This window comes from Siphateles boraxobius, unplaced genomic scaffold (genome assembly GCF_051911475.1).
Source record: "Siphateles boraxobius isolate OS27281-9 unplaced genomic scaffold, OSU_SipBor_1 11, whole genome shotgun sequence".
In the NCBI taxonomy this organism is placed as follows: Eukaryota; Metazoa; Chordata; class Actinopteri; order Cypriniformes; family Leuciscidae; genus Siphateles; species Siphateles boraxobius.
The window spans coordinates 15108064-15131585 of NW_027508711.1; the positions used below are offsets into that span (position 1 = coordinate 15108064).

Here is a 23522-nt window from a genome sequence, read left to right on the forward strand (position 1 = left end):
TTATTGATTTTATTTCCCAATTTCTATAAAAATGCTCTCTATTGCAGTCACACCTCTCTCTATCTGTGTGTGTATTTGTGTCTGTGTCTGTGTGGGCACACGTGTGTGTGCTAATGTTCATTCCACATTGCATTAGTGATCTAGTACCAGGCCTTAATTTATGTGTGAGAATTTTCAAATTTATGCAGGAATTATTGATTTTATTTGCCAATTTCAATAAAAATGCTTTCTATTGGAGTCATACGTTTATGTGTGTTTGTGTGCGCGTACACGTGTGTGTGCAAGTGATCATGTTCGTTCCACATTGCATTTGTGCTCTAGTACCAGGACTTCATTGCGGTATGGAAATTTTCAGATTTATTCTGGATTTATTTTATTTTTTTATATTATTTTATTTCATAAAATCGTTCTAACAAATTATACTACAGTCCTCAAAGGGATTGTCCTCTAAAGACTGAGTAAAGAGTAAAAAATAAAATAAAATAAAAATCATACTTACAGGTTTTGGCCCGTAAACAACAGATCTATAGTGATCGTTACTGACTGTATGGCACAGTTACTTTTGTATTTTTAGAACGATTGTAGCCAAATATCTATCGACAGAACTATAAACCCAAAACGAACACTAAACGTTGGCTTTACTGCAGTAGCCAAATCAAACACAGAACCATGTTTAGCATGCCTGGAGATAAACAAGCGATAAACAATACATAAAAGCTCTAATCAAAGAATAATTTACTCTAATTCCAAGTTCGCTGTTGAGATTTTAAAAAATTTGTAACGTTAGGTGTTTGCCGGATAACGTTAAGTATGAATGAGCATTTAACAAGCTGGTTTGCAGAGCCAAACAGCGTTATCATTTGTTTACTTCCTTGCTACAACGTACAATTAACAATACGAACTATTACAGGAAAATACGACGAAAAATAAATCATACTTACAGGTTGTGCCCAGTAAAAAACAGCTTCTGTTCTTAAAGTTGGAACTAGGGCTTTGACTTTTTCCCAAAAATCATATTCGAAGTTCGTTTGTTTATTAATATTAATACTCAAATATGAATTATTGCGTTGAGCATTGTAGCCAATCACAGACATGTCTGCTGAACACATCGGCCAATCAGATGCGTTTAAATGAGTTCCTGTGCGTGTTTTGCGCGAGCTCACAGTCACTGAGTTCTACACTTTTCGCAAACCTGTCATTATTATTGGCAATAAACTTAAGATGCAAATAAGAGATTCTCGGAAATGTATTTGATATTCTTGATGCTGCTCTGATGCACTCCATTACACACCGCTCTGTTTGTTTTCATGATGACTAAAAGTTCAGCGGCCTAACATTAGCTCATCGTTGTCAAAATGATTAAAGAAGCCGGGGTTTACCGTTCACAGAAGGATGTTAACAGTGAACGAATACCTGGTAAAATGTAAGTAGCGCCACACGTTGCTTTTCAAATTGTAATGAGTGTAGATTTCTAACTCCTCATCAGGAGTTGTTGTAGGCGTTGGCGCGGCCATTGTTTTGATATACAAAATAGGCGCTGCGCTAACCAGGACACTAACGTCACCTACAGGAGCCCAGATAACCAATAATTGCCTTGCAAATGAGCTTGTGATTCACAACTTCAACAGGCGTGAAAAAGCCTCAGAATCTGAATTGAAAACAACGGTTACAAGCAAACACATTTACGAAAAATAATGCCGATAACATGTTCGAATAAAAGGCTGCCTAATATTTGTTCGAATATCATTATTTTTTTAAATATTCGAATTCTATTCGAATAACTAAGTTTGAGTCAAAGCCCTAGTTGGAACCTCTCCATCTTTCAGGACAAGCCGTTGTGCTTTGAACTGCATTGAACTCGTGGAAAGATTGTGGAAGCTTTCCTCCGTAAAATGTGCAGCAGAGAGCGAGATTTGGGTAATAATTAACCATTGATCCCTAACTTGATCCGCTAGGAAGTCTGAACAAAGTGGACCTGCAATCTGGATGAAAATAACAGCTTTTCGACGACATTGCGGTGGCAACAACTCCTATACCACAATAACTCTTCTCCAACGCAATATAAAATGGCCTCGCCCCATTATTTAGTATTCTAAGGGAGGGGTTTATGTAAATAATGGGGTTCACTGACGTCAGCAACCCTGGAGGAATGTCATGTAGTCCAAAACCGGCTGTTTGCTGTAGTCCTTAGAAATTGATTTTTTTTTTTTAAGCAAATATCTCCGTTTGCTTTGAACTTTGAGCGCTGTAACTTTGCAGATGTTCTTTATGCTCAAACAGCAACATTACACACTAACTAAAGTTAGAAAAGTGAAATCGTGTTTTACCACCCCTTTAAACCCTTGAGTGTAAAAAAATAAGTCAGAAGAAATGCTGGCATGGAGAGATCCCAATTTATTTCAAAATTAACTAAACTGGAATTAATATTAATAAAAATGAATTTCTGATTGCACTCACCCTCTTTGAGCCGATCTCCCTCTGCTTTAGTTTTTTTTTGTCTTTCAGATCCAGCGAGATCCACCAAGTGCAGTTTGGAGACCATGACATCATTCCTTTACAAACAACAAATTTTAAAATATAAAAAATAAATAAAATAATAATACAATTTTAGCCAAACATTTTACAGTTTTATACATTAGCAGTTTACCATAATGATATATTTTTAGACCTGTATACATTTTACCTTTACTTCAATTAGCACTAGGATATATATTAGGTAGGCTACAGTAGATAGATGTTAATTTTTCTCAAGAAAAAATATATCTCACAATGCTGTAAACATACAGAGAGCCCTATCAGCTGGTGTTATTAAAGGTTAAAAATAAATTAAATATAATGCGGTTTTCATTATAATAACAATTATGTAATGCCACAAAATTAACAGTAAAAATATAATAAATATGTAATATAGTGCACATATTTAGCAAAATACTCCTCTCTATAGCTTTTTTTCTTCCAAAAATCTAAATTCAGATCTATTATTTTTCACGGTATCTTGAAGTGCCCGTGATAACAATATCGTGCATATTCATTACAGCGATTTATCGCATTACCAAATACCGGCACGTCCAATTAGCACTTTCTTGCATCAAAACAACAAAAGCTTATCACTTTTCTCATGCGCATCTTTCAAGCACAAGCTGTATGTCCATTCTAAATAGGGCTGCAACCAACAATTATTTTGATAATCGGTTAATCTGTTGATTTTTCCAATTAATCGGATGAAAAATCATTATACATTAAATTAATTCCACATCCTGCCCAGTGCTGTTCTTCAAACAGTGTGTAATAAAGCCTATGAATAGTGGATGTATCCATGTAGGCTATGCTGTACATAAGCAAAAAAAGGTAATAATACAAACATTAAAATAGTAAGCAATCAGTTGATTTTAGGTTTAATACGTAAAGCAGAAATTAAAATAAAAGCAAAAAATTTTAACTTGTACGAGGTATCAAGAACACAATCACTTGTCTGAATATAGTTATATTACATTAATGGGCTATTCTAACAATAAATGATTACTGTTACAAGTAGAATTTTAAAACCTACAATTTAATTCTAACAAAAATGTTTTAGCAAAATGTGTATTTTAGTCATTAAAGTATCAGTCAATAGAATTATTGTGCTGTCTATCTGTTTAACAAGCATTGTACAGTCTGTTAGACACGCATGTATGCACTAGCGCTTGTCTATTGAAGTCGTGAAGTTTAACAAGACGCTTGACAGAATATAAAAAAAATGGAAATACTCGAGGGACTTTTTAAAATTTACAGGTAAGGATATAAATACAAGTTATGCGCTGAGGAAAACACGTGTCAGATGCATTAAACAGCACACGCATCTGTCAAAGCACGACAGGGCAAACGCTTGCTGTTGTTTTAAGTGCTTATAAATATAAAGCGGTCTCATGTTTCCGACAACTTATATCATGTAATCAACTTAAAACCTCTGCCATTTTCCATATGCATTTTGCATATATGCATACATATATGCATACATAGAAATTGGTTATTCACTATTGTAAAGCAACGTGACTGGCTGATGGTTACTAGGAAACAGAGTGCAGACCAATTAATCGATAATCAAATTTGTTGATCACTTTCATTATCGATAATAATTTTATCAATTAGTTGTTGCAGCCCTAATTCTAAATATATAATCGAGACAAATTAGTCAATTTACTCCAATTCTATAAAACCAACATGTTAAGATTACATACTTGTCTCCTTTGCGTCGCTGCTCCAGTGATATGGTAAAAATGGCATGTGACCGAGATGAGGCTGCATTCATGGCTGTTGAGCCCACTGTTCGTGCAGAGTTTCCCAACTCAAGACAGCTCACCATCTCATGAGCAGTGAGCACATCCTTTTCTGTCAGTCCAACAATCTACACAAAGAAGACCGAAATCAAAAAAAGACACCAGTGGTCATACAGGGCACATGAGAATTAAGGATGCATTGAGAGATGATTGCCTTGTGGGCAGCGCTCCAATGCACAGTGCAGTTGCACCTGGGCGGAAAGCCCAGATTTGTGGTCCACTTTTCAATTCACCACAATCACGGTTTGAAATGAACACCCGCCAACCCACCAAATGTGGGTAAAACTCCACTGTGAAGGGTAACTCCACTGTGAAGTTAACTCCACATATCAACACACTACCCAATTAGGTGGGTAATTATTAAAATATCATGCTCCATCACTTTGCATGGTATCACTATAAGAGCCTTTCCCCTAAAAGGAGCCTCAAACATTAGCAAAACAACCTGTAAAGAGGGTCGCACACAGAGAAATGACGCATCTTTCAAATTCCAACACATTGTCTTCTATAACCATACGCACACCAGTGGTGCCCAACTACGACCCCAGCTAGTCAAAGTCATGCCGCACCACAGCGTCGCTCACAGTTGTCCATTCAAATACAATGATTTAGGACAAATATATGTACTACATACTGACTTCATCCTAGATTATTTCTTGTGCATTTTCAGCAACAGGTTAGCTTGAATAATGTGTTTCATTTATAGAAATAATATCGATGGCACTTTCTCTTTTCCAAATACCTGGCCTTCTGTCCAGAAGGCCATCATTGAAGGCCAACATCATCAAGACACAGAAAGAAATTTCTGAACAAATAGGCTGTTCCCAGAGTGCTGTATCAAGGCACCTCAGTGGGAAGTCTGTGGGAAGGAAAAAGTGTGGCAAAAAACGCTGCACAACGAGAAGAGGTGACCGGACCCTGAGGAAGATTGTGGAGAAGGACCGATTCCAGACCTTGGGGGACCTGCGGAAGCAGTGGACTGAGTCTGGAGTAGAAACTTCCAGAGCCACCGTGCACAGGCGTGTGCAGGAAATGGGCTACAGGTGCCGCATTCCCCAGGTCAAGCCACTTTTGAACCAGAAACAGTGGCAGAAGCGCCTGACCTGGGCTACAGAGAAGCAGCACTGGACTTCAGACATTTTGGCATTTCCTTCTCCCCAGTCTTCCTCCAGACTCTGGCACCTTGATTTACGAATGACATGCAAAATTTGCTTTCATCCGAAAAAAGTACTTTGGACCACTGAGCAACAGTCCAGGTCAGGCGCTTCTGCCACTGTTTCTGGTTCAAAAGTGGCTTGACCTGGGTAATGCGGCACCTGTAGCCCATTTCCTGCACACGCCTGTGCACGGTGGCTCTGGATGTTTCTACTCCAGACTCAGTCCACTGCTTCCGCAGGTCCCCCAAGGTCTGGAATCGGTCCTTCTCCACAATCTTCCTCAGGGTCCGGTCACCTCTTCTCCTTGTGCAGCGTTTTTTGCCACACTTTTTCCTTCCCACAGACTTCCCACTGAGGTGCCTTGATACAGCACTCTGGGAACAGCCTATTTGTTCAGAAATTTCTTTCTGTGTCTTACCCTCTTGCTTGAAGGTGTCAATGATGGCCTTCTGGACAGCAGTCAGGTCGGTAGTCTTACCCATGATTGCGGTTTTGAGTAATGAAACAGGCTGGGAGTTTTTAATAGCCTCAGGAATATTTTGCAGGTGTTTAGAGTTAATTAGTTGATTCAGATGATTAGGTTAATAGCTCGTTTAGAGACCCTTTTCATGATATGCTAATTTTTGGAGATAGGAATTTTGGGTTTTCATGAGCTGTATGCCAAAATCATCAGTATTAAAACAATAAAAGACCTGAAATATTTCAGTTGGTGTGCAATGAATCTAAAATATATGAAAGTTTAATTTTTATCATTACATTATGGAAAATAATGAACTATCAAAATATGCAAATTTTTTGAGAAGGACCTGTATATGCTTACTACTTCAACTTCTTGTTTATACATGTGAAGCCATTTTTATCATTGTGAGTCTAATAGGGTTAATATTGGTTACATTTTAAGTGTTATCATAACATTGTGCTATAAAATAGAAGTTAAGGTCTTTTGCCTTAGTAGGACAGTACTGTACTTTAAAGTTTTGAACTGTTGTACAAGGTTCACAGAATACAGTGACTTGGTCTCAAGTGAGTTGGATGTTTATTGAGAATACTCAGGGTTGGCTTATTCATAGTGTGAATTCAGGACACACTTGTATCCTTTATAAAAAATTATTTTTATTTATTTTTTCTTCTGAAAATCTGATGACATATTTTCCACACAGGTAAAGGTGCCCAATATCAGTCATTTCTGAAAATAAATTACAAAAGTAAAAAAAAAAAAAAAAAGTGTTTTGGAAAATAGCTCTTTATTTGATCATCATAAAAATGTGTTTTCTATACAGAGATATATCGACATCGGTAAATATCGGTATCGGCCACAATTTTCACATCGGTGCATCACTACAATGTACCCAACCATCTAACAACGTTTTAACAACATGACCAAAGGACCACAACTACGTTGTGTGGTGAAGGCTGTTACAGCGCTGTCACAATGTTGACATTGAACCAACGTTCAGGGCCGTTGCTTAAAGGGTTAGTTCACCCAAAAATGAAAATTATGTCATTAATGACTCACCCTCATGTCGTTCCAAGCCCGTAAGACCGTTCATCTTCGTAACACAGTTTAAGATATTTTAGATTCAGTCCGAGAGTTTTTTGTCCCTCCATTGAAAATCTAAGTACGGTATACTGTCCTTGTCCAGAAAGTCAATAAAGACATTATTAAAGTAGTCCATGTGACCTCAGTGGGTTAGTTAGATTTTTTTGAAGCATCGAAAATACATTTTTTCCAAAAATAACAAAAACGACGACTTTATTCAGCATTGTATTCTCTTCCGGTTCTGTTGTCAATGGCGCCGTCTCATTCATCATCAAGCAAGGATACGTGAGAATTGAGTTTAATTTACCTCAGCTAAATAAGACACGGAAATTATACAAACACAACCTACAACTACCTTGTCTATTGTGACATTTGAACATCTTCTGGTCAGCTATGACAAATATTTAACTTCATGCCTAAAGTTATAAGCCACAATGAAGCCAAAATTACTTTTATGATGAGTAATTAATTTCAGCACTCCTTGAACAGGCAGCGACTTAAGCGCGTACTTGTTGCATAATGTTTTTTCCTTTTTTTGGAAACGCACAGGGAGAAAACATTTTTTGTAACCGCTCACACACTGGTTTATTTTTCCTTTGATTTGTCGTCTCATTCGTTCTTTGCTAGATTTTCATATGTCTTCTTATGCTAGTTAATGTTAGTCACTCTAATTGTAATTAGGGATGTCAATTTCCATAAATTTCCATAATCAATGGTCGTTTAAATTAACAATCAATTAATCGTTACTATAGACCCCTTTTGCGCCGACTTCACAATTACGTCACGGCGTTAGCTGGAGGCAAAACAAAGTGAAAACTGGAGGTGGCCAATACAAACCAGCACAGATTCGGCTACATAAGGATCTTAAATTATTATTATTTTTATTAAATATCATCTTGATGTTTTTCTGGGTGCAAGAATCACCTACAGGATCCAATTTGAAATTTTATCGCATAATGTTTTCTAAATTATTGTGATTATTTGTGAATCATCTATGATTGTATACATTGTTGTGATTGATTGTGATGGACTTTTTGAAGAACCTGGTAAGAAAGAATAATCAAATACATAGTTAATATAATTAATACATAAATAATATTTTTATTTCTAGAAAATATTCACATCACTAAAATTACACTAATTCACTCTTTACATTGTCGTCTTCTGGCCTTGGCGCTGGGCAGGACTGCGCAATGTAACGTTGCCACAAGTCAAGACCATTTATCACATAGTTATAGGCATCTAAAGATTTATATGCCCTCAGTTTGACTTTATGCAGTTAGTACATCATTCTAATATTAAAGGTTAAAAATTATTTATTTGTAGGCTACTTGCATTTAAATTAGGGATGGTTAATTTTGTAAAATATTGCGTTTGAATATTCAGGCTAATAAAAATCGAATATTCGTTTATTTAAATGATGTTTAACGAAAAAGACAGGTTTTTTTGTCACAATTTCTGAACAAGCTTACGATTAGGCAATATACACAAGCTTACAATATATGTTAAAGTTTTCTTTTAGTTGAAAACATTAAACAATGTGTGTAAAAAAAAAATATAAAGAACAAAAGCATTTAAGCTCAAGCAGCGCTAACGGGGGGAAAAACGCCCAATAAAGCAGACTGCACCACGGTACAGAACCGTACACTCGAGTCAGCAGCATTAGATTATCGTGTGCATAGTTTCACGTTTATGTTGAGAAAAACAATATCCACATGGTCGAGTGAGAAAACGTGCTGCGCTGACAGACGTTGCAGAGACAAAGATAACTGTGTGCGAAGCGAATAGGCAGTGGGCCGAATCCGTCTATCTCGTTTAGTTTTTGATTTGATAGTTACCCAGCAGCTGTCTGGCTCATTTTTTTAATTTGTCTGTATGAATAATTCACAAAAAGATTACCGATTGTTTCCAACGCCAATTGTTACACATTAAAGTAAAAAAAATTATTTAATTTCGCTAGCTGATCACAAACGTTGGCCAGAGTGAGATCCAATCAAAGCTTGTGTTGTTACCTTGTTGAATTGATTTGGCCAATCAAGTTATTCGTTGAACCGGCGTCATTCTGAAGTCAAAGCCATGAGTCTACAACCTGACCTGGAGAGACTGGTGTATCTCGGCAAGACAACGTCAAGGTAAGATTTGTTTTACAATGATTATACACCCCTATATCTTAATGCTTTTCATATAAGTTGAATTTAAGATGGCAAGCTATACTTCGCCGTGAATATATGCAGCCGGAGTAGCTCTCCTGGTCCAAGTCTAAATGCTGCGCATCCTGCCCCTGACGAGCATCAAAAGTGCAGTCATCACCGGTTTTGTCCCAACTTGGCTGTCAGAGGGGAAATACTCCCCTTGGCTGTACACACTGGCGTAGGAACCGGGGGGGACGTGTCCCCCTTAATATTGTAAAATGCTGCATGTGTCCCATCCAAAAATTAGCCTATACCGCAGGGACAAAAACTGTACATTTGGAGCTTATTTTGAAAGCGCGACAAAGAAGATATCCGGTTTTGCCAGCAAGTCAAACCCAGAGTGACAGGTCAAACCAGAGCCGTTAAATATGAGAGTTGCGACACACTTTGACCTCTGCGCCACGTGGTCACGTGGTTCATGAGATCTTATGTCGCATCTTTTTCTCTTAATACTACTGATAATAAACTTGGCCTTATAAGGACATGTGTAGTCATGTACAAAACATGCCTTTATCCACATAAAATTTATATAGCCTATATCACGCCTTTGTCAAACTTCTAGGTTTAAAAAGCTTAGGCAAATACCCCAGGCAAAATGAATCAGTGAGGCCCTTTTTTTAAATATATTTTATAGGCCTATAATTTTTTTTTAATGTAATATATTACGATTTATTTTTGTTAATAGGCTATATCTTCATTACGTAGAGATATAATTAATAAAAAGTAGCCTAGTCAAAACACATCTAACAGATAGCCTAAGTTATTAATTTTTTACAACATTGTGTTCTCATTTTTATTTTTTATTAACAAAATGTCTATATTCGTCTTTATAACATAAGATACAATACAATACAAAAATCTTCCAGATACAGCAAGTGGCGGCATCTGGGGGCCCGTTTCAATAATGGCGCTTTTTCACTGCATGGTACGGCTCGGTACGATTCGGCGCGGCACGGTTCTGCTCGCTTCGCTTTCCACTGCGTGGTACGACTCGGCTCGGCGCGGCATGGCTCGGTTCGCTTTAGCTCGGTTGCTTTTCCACTGCAGTTAGAACCGTTTCAAAGTGGGTGTGATTATGACTGATCGTTATAGTTTATCCGCTCCTCGGCAACTAACAAGAGGAACGTCTGCGCTTCTCGTCCACTGACCACGATTCAGCCATTTCTTTTTTGGAAGATTTTTTTCTTCAAGCAAGTCAAACAAGTAGTTTTAAAACATTGGAGGCTGTTACTGGCTATTTAAATCTAGCGGGTTTGATGTCTTGCAAATACAATGACGCTGGTAGTGACGATTCTGTCTGTCTGACCAATCAGTGATCTACAGTGTTTCCACGTCACATTTTAGTATCGGTACGGTACGCTTGGAACCTCAACAGAGGTGGTACCATTTAAAGCGAGCCGTACCGTACCGTACCATGCAGTGGAAAAGCGCCACAAGTGAGCCGTGCCGAGCCGTACCGTACCATGCAGTGGAAAAGCGCTAAAGCGTGCCGTACCGAACCGTACCGTACCATGCAGTGGAAAAGCGCCATAACTAATATGGGGCCCTACCCACATAAAACATAAACAGAGCAGAAACGGCAAGAATTCTTGTTGGTTTTCATCAATTGTATATTATTTTTATTACGTGCACTTTCAGCTTCATGAACAGGCAGCTCAACATATAAATAATCCAACCTTATTTGATTAAAAATATATACAATTATACAGCGTTTTACATTGGAATAAGCCTCGCCCTTAAATTACTATTATTTGAAGTTAACATTATACAATACGTAGACCTACTCCACAAAACTAGTTGAGGATAAATTCTTTAAAATTGGGGAATCCGTTACGGACGTGAGCGCTCTGAAAGCGGCACTAAATACACTTATGTATTTAATTTTAATCAATGTTTCATAAACCAATTGCCTGGATTTAATAAATAAGTAGTAAATATAGCAGATATATAATCACGACACTGAGGCACCGGCGCGTGAACTGGAGCTTGTCTCATAAAATTAACCAAAACTCAGCATATAAGGTAGCCTACTTGCCTCACAGATCTGAGAAATATATCTAAAATGTCTACTTCTAAAAAGAACATTTCAAAACGAAAGAAAACAGACTCCTCTCCGTTTACGTAATCCGTATGAAATGTGCATTTCTCTCTGGCGCGTTCACTACTGCGAAGATCACAATCAGCATAGTCAACTTCATCTTTGCAGGCGACAGTGACACAGAAAACACTTGTTTATAATCAATTAAAATATCTCCTTGCTATATTCAACATTTTCATAATCATTACTTTTGCCGGTTCTTTGTGACAACTTTTAGGTGCTTTATTGGCAGCGCCACGCCACCCTTACCTGTTACATGAACGCGTCACCACAACATCAGCACCGAAAACATGGGGATTTTTTATAAATTACAAGCTGCTAGTGATGCTATTTAGTTAATAGCCTGTCGTGAGTGCAAATGTTAAGTTGCAAAGCTGATTTAATCATGGTAAAACTATAGTAATTTACAAAATAGTTATATACAATATATATAGCCTATATAATTTGTCAGGAATAAGAGGGCACATTGGTAGCATGCCTGTTTCCAAGTCTCAGCGGCTGAAATTGCGTTCTGAGGCAGGGTGGTGTGCTGACCAGAGGTGAGGCGGCACAGTGACCTAGGTGGCCGACCCGGGCCAGGCCATGCCATGCCCCCTGAGGCCTCCTCGTGCCGCCAACCCTGCTTGTCTTGATTGCTAATCCACAACATATGACGATTATTAGGTTAAACGTTCAGAATACGATTCTGTAAGGCCGTCTAACTCGATCCAATGGCGGTATTCGAATTAGCGGTGAAGGTCTTTGCGTATTACTGTCTTTTCTCGCGGCAAAGTATTTTTGGTTAAATTCAATACGTTTTTCATATGTATATACTCGTTATTTCATCTGACTCCATAAATGAAAAGGCTTTAATGATATCTGTGCATCATTAAATGTGAGCGAATGTTTTACTATTCTTTTAAACTCTTGAATGAAAATAATGTCAAAGTCAATTAGAATAATCAAATGTCACAATTTAATGTCAGGTTAGTGTATCATTACAATTTCATAATCAATTCAAAGATAATCAATGCAAAACATCAAATGCTCTAGAACAAAGAGGAAAAAGTTTACCCGACAAGAAATGCGTGAGGCTGAGAGACTTGCAACTCTCAGCCTCACGGGCCGATCTCAGATACAGAAAAGGCCCCGAGCTCTCCCTACGTTTCATTATATACCCAGTAGGGATGCTCCGATCGATCGGCCGGAGATCGGTATCGGCCGATAATCACATTTTATGACTCGATCGGTACTCACTAAACTTGGCCGATCTCACAAACCGATCACAATTTGATTACGTCAAAACGTGAGAATAAGGTACATGATGCGTGGGGACTTAAATGATTTGGCAGTCATGTCATCACCGGTGTGGAATTACTTTGATGTGTCGAGAAACAATGAAAAAATGAGCTATTTGCCATGTATGTTTCAAAGTAATCTCATGTGGAGGAGCATTGTCCTCCAGAGAGATCGCCTTTCTGAAGAGTTGCTTCGCTCGCTCAGTCCACACAGCACCGCTCGCTCAGAACGCCCACACTGACGTGCTGGTTAGGAAATATGTCTAATCTAATCACATTTATATTAATTTAATTACTTAAATATATATGGGAGACAATACTAAACCATAATGAGCGTTATCGTAATATTGCATATTCCGCATATCAAGCGCATACATAAAGCTTCCACAAAGAACAGGCAAAAGTAATGTTTAAGCAGCCTGATACATTTTAGCCTTTTATTAATAAACTAGTGCTTTCTGGCTGCAAAGATACAGTTGGCAATGTTGACGGCATCTTCGCATAGTGAACGGGGCCATAGAGAGAATTGCACACTTCATACGGATTAGCCTACAGTATAAGCAGAGAGTACCCCATTTCTGATCGATTTGAATTGTTTTTTTAAAGTAGACATTTCAAGCTCAGTGTCCTATTATATTGTCTGCTATATTTCGCTTCTTATTTATTAAATCCAGACAATTGGTTGATGAAACATTGATTGAAATTAAGATACAATTTTTACAAAACGAAATTCACTTTAAAGAATGGCTTTCTACAAAACAAAACTTAATTAAGTGGTCAAAATCATGTCTGAACCACTCCAAATGTCTCCTGATATATTGGGCATCTTATAATCCTATCTTACCCATCTCATGCGGTTCCTTTTGCATATAATCAACATAGATGAAATTTAAAAAAGAACATTATATTATATAAAACAAATATGAAATGTATATTTACGTTTTTAAGTTATATTTAAACGTCAGACCACTCCGCTTTTCTCGTGTGTGGCCTATACATGCATGTGTGCGTACATAACGGGGAGGGGTGCGATTTTCGAATAATACCCAGCTATTATCTTCGAATTTTATTTTTGCTTGAAATGCCCATCCCTTCTAATGAGTAGCATCAAACTACTCCAATTTGTTCTTTTAGGAGTTTAAATTATTTATTTATTTAATTTTTGTCCTGCTCAGACTTGTATTGGACAAGGTTTAAGTTACATCAGACTTCTCTAATTTAGGTGATTAAATGTTTATGTTGTCCTCCAAAGTTTACTATTGGACAATGTTTAATTAAACCTTGTGGGCTGCATCAGACTGCTCCATTTTGTTTGTATTTATCTTTGTCTTATATTAAGTAGCCTATATTAAGCATCGGTATCGGGATCGTATCGGCCGATCACCATGACAAGAAATCGGCTATCGGTATCGGCTGCAAAAATCCTGATCGGTCATCCCTAATACCCAGACCTCATTTCAAATCTAAAGATCATCCACAGTGGTAAATCACCATTTGCTAGCAGTGTAAAATTAGCATTCAGTCAAATGGTCCGAAGGTGTTAACTCAAAGACACACCCTCCATTGTGGAAGATGTTTCTAAACTTCCTAAGAACTTTATTACCTTTTGGTTTACTTCTTTGGGAATGAGACATTTGTACCAGTCGCACCGAGACATTTCAAATAATACCAAACATGTATAAAACTCGATGATAATCATTCACATTAAACCATTTAGATTCTTGTGTGAGTTTGGGAGAACTCTGCCAGGATGAAGAATGGAGGAGAGAAATGTAGATTAGGATGAGGGAGGTGAGACCTTCGTCTCAATAGTGCATGAGGGGGAGTTAAAATGTTAATTTCCTTTGTTTTCTCAGAGAGTGGCCCTCTCTTAAAGTCCTTCCAGTTTTTCCAGCCTTACAATTCCATATAAGGTTATATTTCAGCACTTCGCAAATGGACAGCGACTCGCGTTACATGCATTTTTAGGAGCGTTCGAAACCTTGCACGTAGAGAGTGCTCTTAAGAGCTAAGATAAATCGTTATCGGGAAACCCGGCCCAGAAACGTTCGTTTCACAACTTCGTAGCTCGTGGACCTTGGATGGTTTACTTTAGACTAGGGCCGGGATTTTAACGCGTTAAGATTAATTAATTACAGACTCTTAACGCGTTAATTAAGATTAAACGCGTTAAACATTTTTCAAAATTTTTCCGCACCGCGGAACGTTTCTCACTGGATGAGTTTCCGCGGACCGATTATACTGGAGCACCAACTAGCGTTCATGACTTCAGACAACAACAAACCACAGTGAACATGAACGTAGAAGCTGACGAGAGCGCTTTGGCTGGCCCCATGGTTGGAAGCGTCGATAAGAGCATGGTTGTGTGCAAGTTATGCAACAAGGAATTCGCATATCACCGCAGCACATCGGGCCTCAAGTATCACCTCAACGCAAAACAGAGCAGCTAGCGTGGACCTATAGGCTACCTGAATTTCTGAAATGTACTATATATCTAAATATGCTATTGCTACACTATGGCAAAAATTGCACAGGTCTGCTGGACTTGGTTGAACAAAAATAAACAATATTTTGTTGCTTAAGCTTATGTATTCAGTCATTATTCAATGGTATACTAAAAATCCATGTGAAAAAATTTACTTCTCACTGTTCTCAGGTCAAATATTTATGCAATTAAAATGTGATTAATTTCAATTAATTAATTACAAAGCCTCTAATTAATTAGATTAATTTTTTTTAATCGAGTCCCGGCCCTACTTTAGACATTATGGCTGAAAACTGAGAAAATGAATGGGATTTTGCTGGTCTGTTGGGGCCCCCTTGAAGGGCGGGGCCCGTTTCAATTGAAACGGGTGAAACATAGGCAAGGCCGCCAGTGGATACAGCCTACAATCTTCACATGTATAACGGATTGTCACCTAAACAGTAGGCTACTTTGTGTGGTGGAATAAGCAATGCTATATATAAATATATGGTTAGCATCTTAATTTAAACTATTTTATTAGTTTATTAACTAAGTATGCAAACTCAACTAATTTAATGTAAAGAGCTGGATAGGCTAATAATTACTAATTTAATAAATGTCAACTATTAAATGTAGGCTATTGATTAGAGTTGCCATAGACTAAAGATTTTTCTAGACTATTAGTCATTCATTTAAGCAATTAGGACTAATCGCACGTTTATATTCAATCCTTGGTGCATATGCTATAGCCTATTCCGCGCTCAAGCGCATGCATAAATATTGCCGCAAAGCACCGGTAAAAGTAGGCTAATTTTAATAAATGTTGTCTGAAAGAATAACGAAGCATTTTAATTGTTTATTAATAAACTAGCGTTTTCTAAATGTAGGCTGCAAATATATCTCCATACATCGCTGTAAAGTAGATGTGCCTTTCATACGGACAGCAGAATTACATAATCAGATGGTAGGCTACCATAGGTATTTGCTTTCGATTGGATATTTTCTGTTGGTGGACATTTCAAGCTTTATATAGATAGCTATATTTCTCATGTCTGTGAGGCTAGTCTATAGCCTACGCTTTTTTTCCAGTTCATTTTTGAGAAACGCTCCAAATCACGGAGCACATGAAAGCGAGTCCTGTTCGTTTTCTTTTCTTTTACAAAAGCACAACGTTTTCTTGTTGTTGTGAGTTTACACAAATGAAAGTAGTTGCGACTGATGCATTATTGTTTTCTGTATGACCAGAAATTATGGGTTGTTTCCACTGTTGATAGGAAAATGCGAGTGATGGCACCGGCGCCTCATGTCATGCAGTGCGCGCTCCACACTCCGCACACACACTTGGATATGCGCCTAAAAATAGCGAACATTTATCAAGTGCGAGCAGCCATGCCAGACGGATAAGTCCTGTTCATGTTTAACTAATCAAATTCTGTTGCATTTTCTTGCGCCATTAAAGGGCGGCTGAAACACAATACTTAGCCTATACAGATAAACGCCCAACGCTGGTGTTATTCTTTAAATAAATTTTTTTAGGCTTTAAAATAAATATTGTTTGTGGGCTAATTAATGGCACAATAATTTGTGTATTTTATAGGCTACTTATATTTATTAATTTTTGTTCTGCATTGAATACCATTTAAAGGATTTGTTGTGCACCGCAATGCCATCCTCCCATATAAGCCACGTTAAGAGTTTTCTTTATAATAAATACTGGACTCATCTGCTAATCTGTATGCTACACATGCTTTATTAATAAGGTGTGTACATAATTTGATCTTTTAACATGAATGTCCATTGGGGGCGGCTATGCTTCAGCTTTTTGAACATAGAAGTATGATAAAGACATAGGCTATGCATTTTATGTGGCCTAGATGTGGCCTTATAAGGCCTAGAACATTTGCCGTTTTAACGACATAACATCTTGTTATTACGAGAAAAATATGTTTTAACGACATAAGATCTCGTTATTACGACATAATTGAGTGGAAAAATAATATGTATGTGGCAGCAATGCGTCAACGTACAGAATAATGCCACCCCACAAAAAAATTAAAACCATAATCAAAGGACATACCGTTACTGAAGTTCTTTACATAGCTGGCAATCGATTTCTCTGTTAAACTTAGCAAAAGTAAAATGTTCTGTCAACTTAAGTTTTTTTAAAAGAGTAAGGTTAGTGTAAGTAATTATACACAAGTACATTTTACACAAGGACAGGACAACATCATAACCTATAATTTAACAAGATATATTTACATTTTAAAAATTATATAATGTGTTAGGGCTGGACGATTTTGGCTAAAATAATAATCGCAATTAATCGAACAAGTTACCTCGATTACGATTATTGAGCGATTATTCAAAAAAAAAATCTTTCTCATATGTCACTGGCAAGGCTTATACTGTAAATATGTTCACAGTTATTTTTTTTAATGAAAGAATGCATAATCCTATCTTTGTGATTCTAAAATAAGGAAACGCACAGATAGCTTTTAATGCTTATTAAATATTTCAAACAATTGAATCAAACAAAGCATACAATGCTTGAAATAAAAACGTCTTATAAAAAAGTGATTAAGTTTTAATGCAAAAAGAAAGTTTCCTAAAAATGTAGAAAATAGTTCTTTTTGTAAACAAAATATATTATTGTAAATATTGCCATCTTAAAAGTAAAATATAACTGTATAAAAGTAAAAAAACGAATCCTTTTAATATTGTGTAGCATTTGTAAATGCTTGTGTAATCGAAACCTGCTTTGTGGAGTGGAGGCACTTGTTGCTGGGCGTTTGTCAGTCTCTCTCTTTTTTCGCGTGTTTCTTTGGTACAAGCGGCTCCTGTTGCTGAGTTGACTCAGTGTTTGAGTTCCCTTTCACACAGAGATTCCGGAAAATCCACGGATAAAGTGGCCCGGGATTTGACCCGGGTTCGTTTGACTTTGGTTCATTCACACTGCCAGTGATTTTCCGGAATCAAGAGAGTGCGTTCACACAGACGCGTACAACCCGCAAAGGCACGTGACATGTCCCAGCGGCGTCTATAGTTTGCTTATGAGCTGCGATTTCTCTCGAGAAACCACGCTTGTGCATTTTTTTTCTCTGATTCGATCATAAACTAGCGCTTTACGAACCGTTTCACGCTGGCGAACGATCCCGGCTTAGCGCCATCATTACGACACGGCATTCATTACGGCTTTTGTTCACACAGCGCGCGTTCCGGGACTGAACACGGCAATGTTACTATGTCCCCAACCTGGCATCAATCCCGGGTCGTGTTTGCTTTCACACAGAAGGTGTTTGTTCTGGCAACGCGCTGTGTGAAAGGGGCTCATGTTGCTTCAATGTCGCAGACTGGACGGGGCGGAGTTACGTGACTACACACGCGGTAATATGTTTTAAGGGGAAAGTACATTAACACACAGTGGGCGGAAATATTAATAGGATTAAAAAAACGAAATAACCGACATGGTAAAATTACGTCGGTTATAGGCTCTGAATTTCGGTTTCGATTATTTTTCGATTAAAGATATATTATAAAGATTAAAACATTATAAACACTAAAATGTCACTAGATAAAAAATAAAACTACAGTGCTGAGAAAATTAATGCTAAATACTGAAATGAAAATAAAAAAGTAGTGAAACGGTAAGTGAAAACTTTGAAAAACGAATACTAAACACAAAAGACTAAAAAATAACAATAATTACATTAAAAAATACAATAATCTATATGGTTTGCAGTTTCACCCAGGCCATAAGTGTACATTGCACAAACTTTGCCCAACTTGTCTGGGAAAAGAGGGTTACAGGGCTTTTTACACTTGAAGCTAAGTGGATCCAACACCTCATTTTTACGTCAGTATTACTAGCACGAGCCGTTTGATACTTATAAGATGTATTGCATACATTGTGTTGATGGGTTAGAATAGAAAGACAAAACGCTAACATCTCACCACTGAAATTGAGGATAGCCCATCGTGATCTGCTGTACAAGAGCAAGTTCGTCTGAATAAAATCTTAACGCTACATTTTTAATGATTAAAGCAAAGTTTAATTATCAAGAACGCAGCTTCCTGGTCACCGACAAAGATTTCTTTGGCTCCGTTCTAGAACTTTGGTCATTATTTACTTTGGTTGTCAAGGAAACGGTAGGTTTTCTAACGTTATGATTAGTAACCCTGCTTATTTGCCAGTTTAAAAAAGTAAGGGTAAAAAAGTAAAAAGTAGGAAACAATGTCTGTAGTACTTATACGATTTCTTTACATGACCTCAGCCAAAAAAAAAAAAAAAAAAAGAAAAGTGCTGCCTTGTCAAAAAATGCTACCGTAGCGCAAATCGATAGCAGAGTCTGTCGTTTTTTGTGCTGCCTTCTCAAAAAATGCTACCCAAGCGCGAATCGATCACAGAAATTGTTGATTCATTCTCTATTGTTTCCATAATGGTGTAAATCTCACAATATTATGACATCATTATTTCATTTAAAACATTTAAGTGTATGGGGAGCATATTTTGATATTTTAAATGAACTAGCAATTATCACATTTGATATAACAAGTAAAAATGACATTATTATATGAAATACAATTATAATAAAATTCGAAGTTATGAGTACAGTATACTGTACTGTTTTTATTTTTAAAACGGTGTGAAGAGTAAAAATTATCATCAAATATTCATCTTTGACTTGTGAAAGTGTCCTACAAGTCTCCACAGCAAGGATGCATAAGCCCCTTTCACACAGCGCGTTGATCCCGGGAAATTGCCAGAACGCCTTCTGTGTGAACGCAAACACGACCCGGGATTGATCCCTGGATCGATGCCGGGTTGGGGACCTAGTAACATTGCCGGGATCAGTCCCGGAAAGCGCGCTGTGTGAACAAAAGCCGTAATCAATGCCGTGTCGTAATGACGCTGAAGTGAAGTTTTTAATTAATTAAAATTTTATTATAACTGGAGTTAGCGCTTGGGATTTATCATGGATTCAATGCAGTTCAGTTAATAACAAGGTCTGTTATCAATCAAATTAAATAATTTACACTGCAAAAATATTATGAGATTAATGTTTAAACAAATAATGAAATAAAAAATAAAATCAACGATACCTTTAAACAATAAATCAATAGGTGGCGACAAGTGACAGCCTTAATAAATGAATCATTGAGTCATTCATTAAAACGATTAGTTCAAAATGCTGAATTATTCAATAACCATTTTCGTTGGTGAAATAGAACAAAAACAGTCAATATTGCGTCTAAATTGTAAATGACTACATATTAACTAGGCTACTTGTTTATTAAACAATAAATTCAATGTAACATTTGAAATCGTGTTATGTTATGGTGTTATGTTACTTAACATATGTTCACATATTATAAATTAAAAAAAACCAACTTTTTTTACCTCAGTATGTTTCTTCTGTGAGTTTGTGTGTGCTGTTACGCTCATTTGTTTTGATTTCTCCAGTCCCTGACAAAGAGATGGGCTATCAACCAGAAATACTCTATCCATTACCAATCGCGGTTTACGATAGCACGTTTCGATCGGTCGGGCAAGTAAATTTCTCTTTCACTTGCCACTCTACCTATCATGCCACTAGGCACTTTCATAAGGCATCCCATGTAAAAATGAAGCTGGCAAATCAGGCCATCAACAGGGCTGAAATACTAAATTCCAATTTTTCACTTTCCAAAATTCTAATCAAATTCTAAAACACTTAGGTTGGAAAATAAGGAAATCAGTATTCATTTGAAAAGGGGGAAATCGAATCACATCCCTGAGAATCATATTTCACCTAAGGTGAAATAAGAGGGGAGGGTCTCAATGAAAGTAGTCACGGTAAATGTATTTGAAACAACATTAATACCATAAGGAAACAGTGATGATTCTCAGCTGATCGGATCGAAAAATATATAATACCAACTGGGAACAGGGCCAAAGGTTTTAAATGGCATGAGGGTAAGCAAGATAAAGTAAATGGGGTCAATTGTTAAGTTTAAGCTTATACTACAAAAATACTTTGTGGTTCTGCATGGTTATAGATTGTAAAACTCACTTTGATGCCGTCTTTAGGATCCTCTCTGATACTGATGACGGGTTTTTCCTTTGACGTGCAAAGCAGGTCCAATATCTCTTCATTGTAAATCTTATTGAAAAAAAAAAACACCCTTGAGTTACACAAAATAAGTATTGACTTCATAAGTTAAATCCATAGAGGACAACATGCTATACAAGCTATACCTCAAGGTAAGATACAGTGAGCAGAAATTCACAGTCTGCACATTTCGACTTTTCATGATAAATTCTTCGTATCACTCGCGGGATGACTCCAACCGTAGGCTCGTTCTCTTGTTCAGATGTGTACGTGCCGCCCATAGAGAACGTCTTCCCTGACCCTGTCTGTCCATAGGCCAGAACGGTGGCATGATAACCTGTGATTGCAAACAAACATCAATTTATATTGAAGTTCTTTGATGTTAACCATGCCTTTGATCTTAGCATCAGAAGGCATGCGATGAGAATTATTTTTAACTTTATTGACTGAGGTTAATGCAACTTTTGATCCCCCAATTCTTGGAGATCAACCTACCTGCAGAGCTCAAATCCAACCCTGATCTAACACACCTGTTTGTAATCAAGTGCTCCTGAAGATCTTAATGAGCTGGTTCATCTATTACTACGTTTACATGCAGCCAATAACCCGTTCAAAACAGGGATATTAGCAATAACCCAGTCACGCACGGCCATGTAAACACCGGCAAAAACCCGAATATGCTCATATCCCCGATTTTAAAAACCGGGATATGATACCTGGGTTACCCCTTTTCTAACCCAAATTTTTGGTCATGTAAACGCGTATCGGCATATCCCAATAGTGATTTGTGTTCTGCGCATGTTCTATTCGCAAGGAATCTTGGTCTTTTGAGTAGAGGAACTTCTCGGCGCATACAAAAACCCGCGTGCAGTATACCGGAGGTAAACATGGCGAGACGCAGCACAGCATACATTTGGAGCGAGGTCAGTACCAGCACCAAAGCGCAGACAAAGGTGATCGCTATCTGCCCCAAACTATTCACTATCCGCGTGCTGCTGCTGCTGCTGTTGTTGTCTTTGGATACAGGAAGAATCGGAAATGACGCATATTGCGTCTTAAGGTTGTCCGTACGTCCAGACGCTAACCGTGCGTCGCCGTTTACATAAGGATATTGCAATTCCATGTATACAGGAGTAACTCTCTCTGCTCACGCATGTAAACGGGTTATTCCTAATGTTTCAGAAACCCGAATAGTGACCTTAACCCGACCATAACCCGAAAATTGGCTGCATGTAAACGTAGTCTGTGTTTGATCAGGGTTGGAGCTGAACATTGCAGGAAGGTAGATCTCCAGGAACAGAACTGGGCACCCCTGATTTAAAGGAGTAGTTCTGCAAACACACAAAAAAATTACTTGAATACTGGAAAGCACAAAGTTTTAATTACTACAGACTTAACAAAAAATAAATGAATCAAAAAAATATGTTGTTCAGAAGCCCAGTCGTGCCCAACGCCAAGCCTCCCGGTCTTCGACTATCTCATGGAGTCTCCCCAATTTTATGTTCATTGTATCAATAACTAGGGATGGGAATTGAAAACCGGTTCCACTCGAGAACCGGTTCTAAGTTTTACGAACCATCGATATTAAATGCCCTCTACGTTAGCGATTCCTCTTATCGATGCTCTTGCTCCGAGTCCCAGCCATAATATACAGACCGTGAACTCACAACTTTCCCTTTTGTCCTTTATCGGGCACCATAGCGCGACGTTCTATACACATCTGTGCGTCATGCTGTCAAAGCGATTTGAGCAGAGGAGGTAAACATGGATTGGAAAAGACGATCTAAAGCTTGGCTTTATTTAACTCTAAACGTCTAAACGTTTCCTGTTTGCAATAACAGGGTTTTTCCTGCATTGAATTTTTTTTTTAGCACCCACCAAAGCTAATTTTTGCCCCACCAAAGTCTTATTTGATCGGTGAGTAATGTAGATGAACTGCTGCGCTTGTGACAGGGCAGTGTTGTTTTTGGCAGCCCTTTTAGTTTTAGTCTTAGTCTCAGTCTTTTGGACGAAAATGCTTTTTAGTTTTAGTCACATTTTAGTCACTAATAAACTTAATAGTTTTAGTCAAGTTTTAGTCGACGAAAACAAAAAAAAGGTTTTAGTCAAGTTTTAGTCAATTTTAGTAAAAAAAAAAAAAAAGTGGTCACTTTGTGAGATGGGCTTTTCAGATGTTTCAGCTTCACTGAAAACAGAGATATGATGTGGCAAAGGGAAGAATAATGCACCAAGCCGTTTATTGGCTTCGCCGCCATGGTCCTTCGAAGATGTGTGGTGAGTGACTAGCCGCAGCCGCAGCTGTGTTGTTGTTGTGTGGAATCTGGTGCGCGCACGGCATGGGTGGTGGGCGTACCCAAAACAAGGATAGGAAGCGGTAGCATTGCTG

The 23522-nt window shown here is 37.7% G+C and overlaps 1 protein-coding gene across 1 annotated transcript in view; it reads right to left on the reverse strand.

Moving 5' to 3' along the window:
- kif4 (kinesin family member 4) overlaps positions 1 to 23522 on the reverse strand; it is a 151113-nt gene that overhangs the window by 121833 nt on the left and 5758 nt on the right. The window contains exons 4-7 of the mRNA XM_077197295.1: positions 21283 to 21473; positions 21098 to 21187; positions 4221 to 4387; positions 2458 to 2552 (exon numbers count right to left, since the gene is read on the reverse strand). Coding sequence (XP_077053410.1) covers positions 2458 to 2552; positions 4221 to 4387; positions 21098 to 21187; positions 21283 to 21473 — 543 coding nt within the window. The remainder of the gene's footprint in view (positions 1 to 2457; positions 2553 to 4220; positions 4388 to 21097; positions 21188 to 21282; positions 21474 to 23522) is intronic.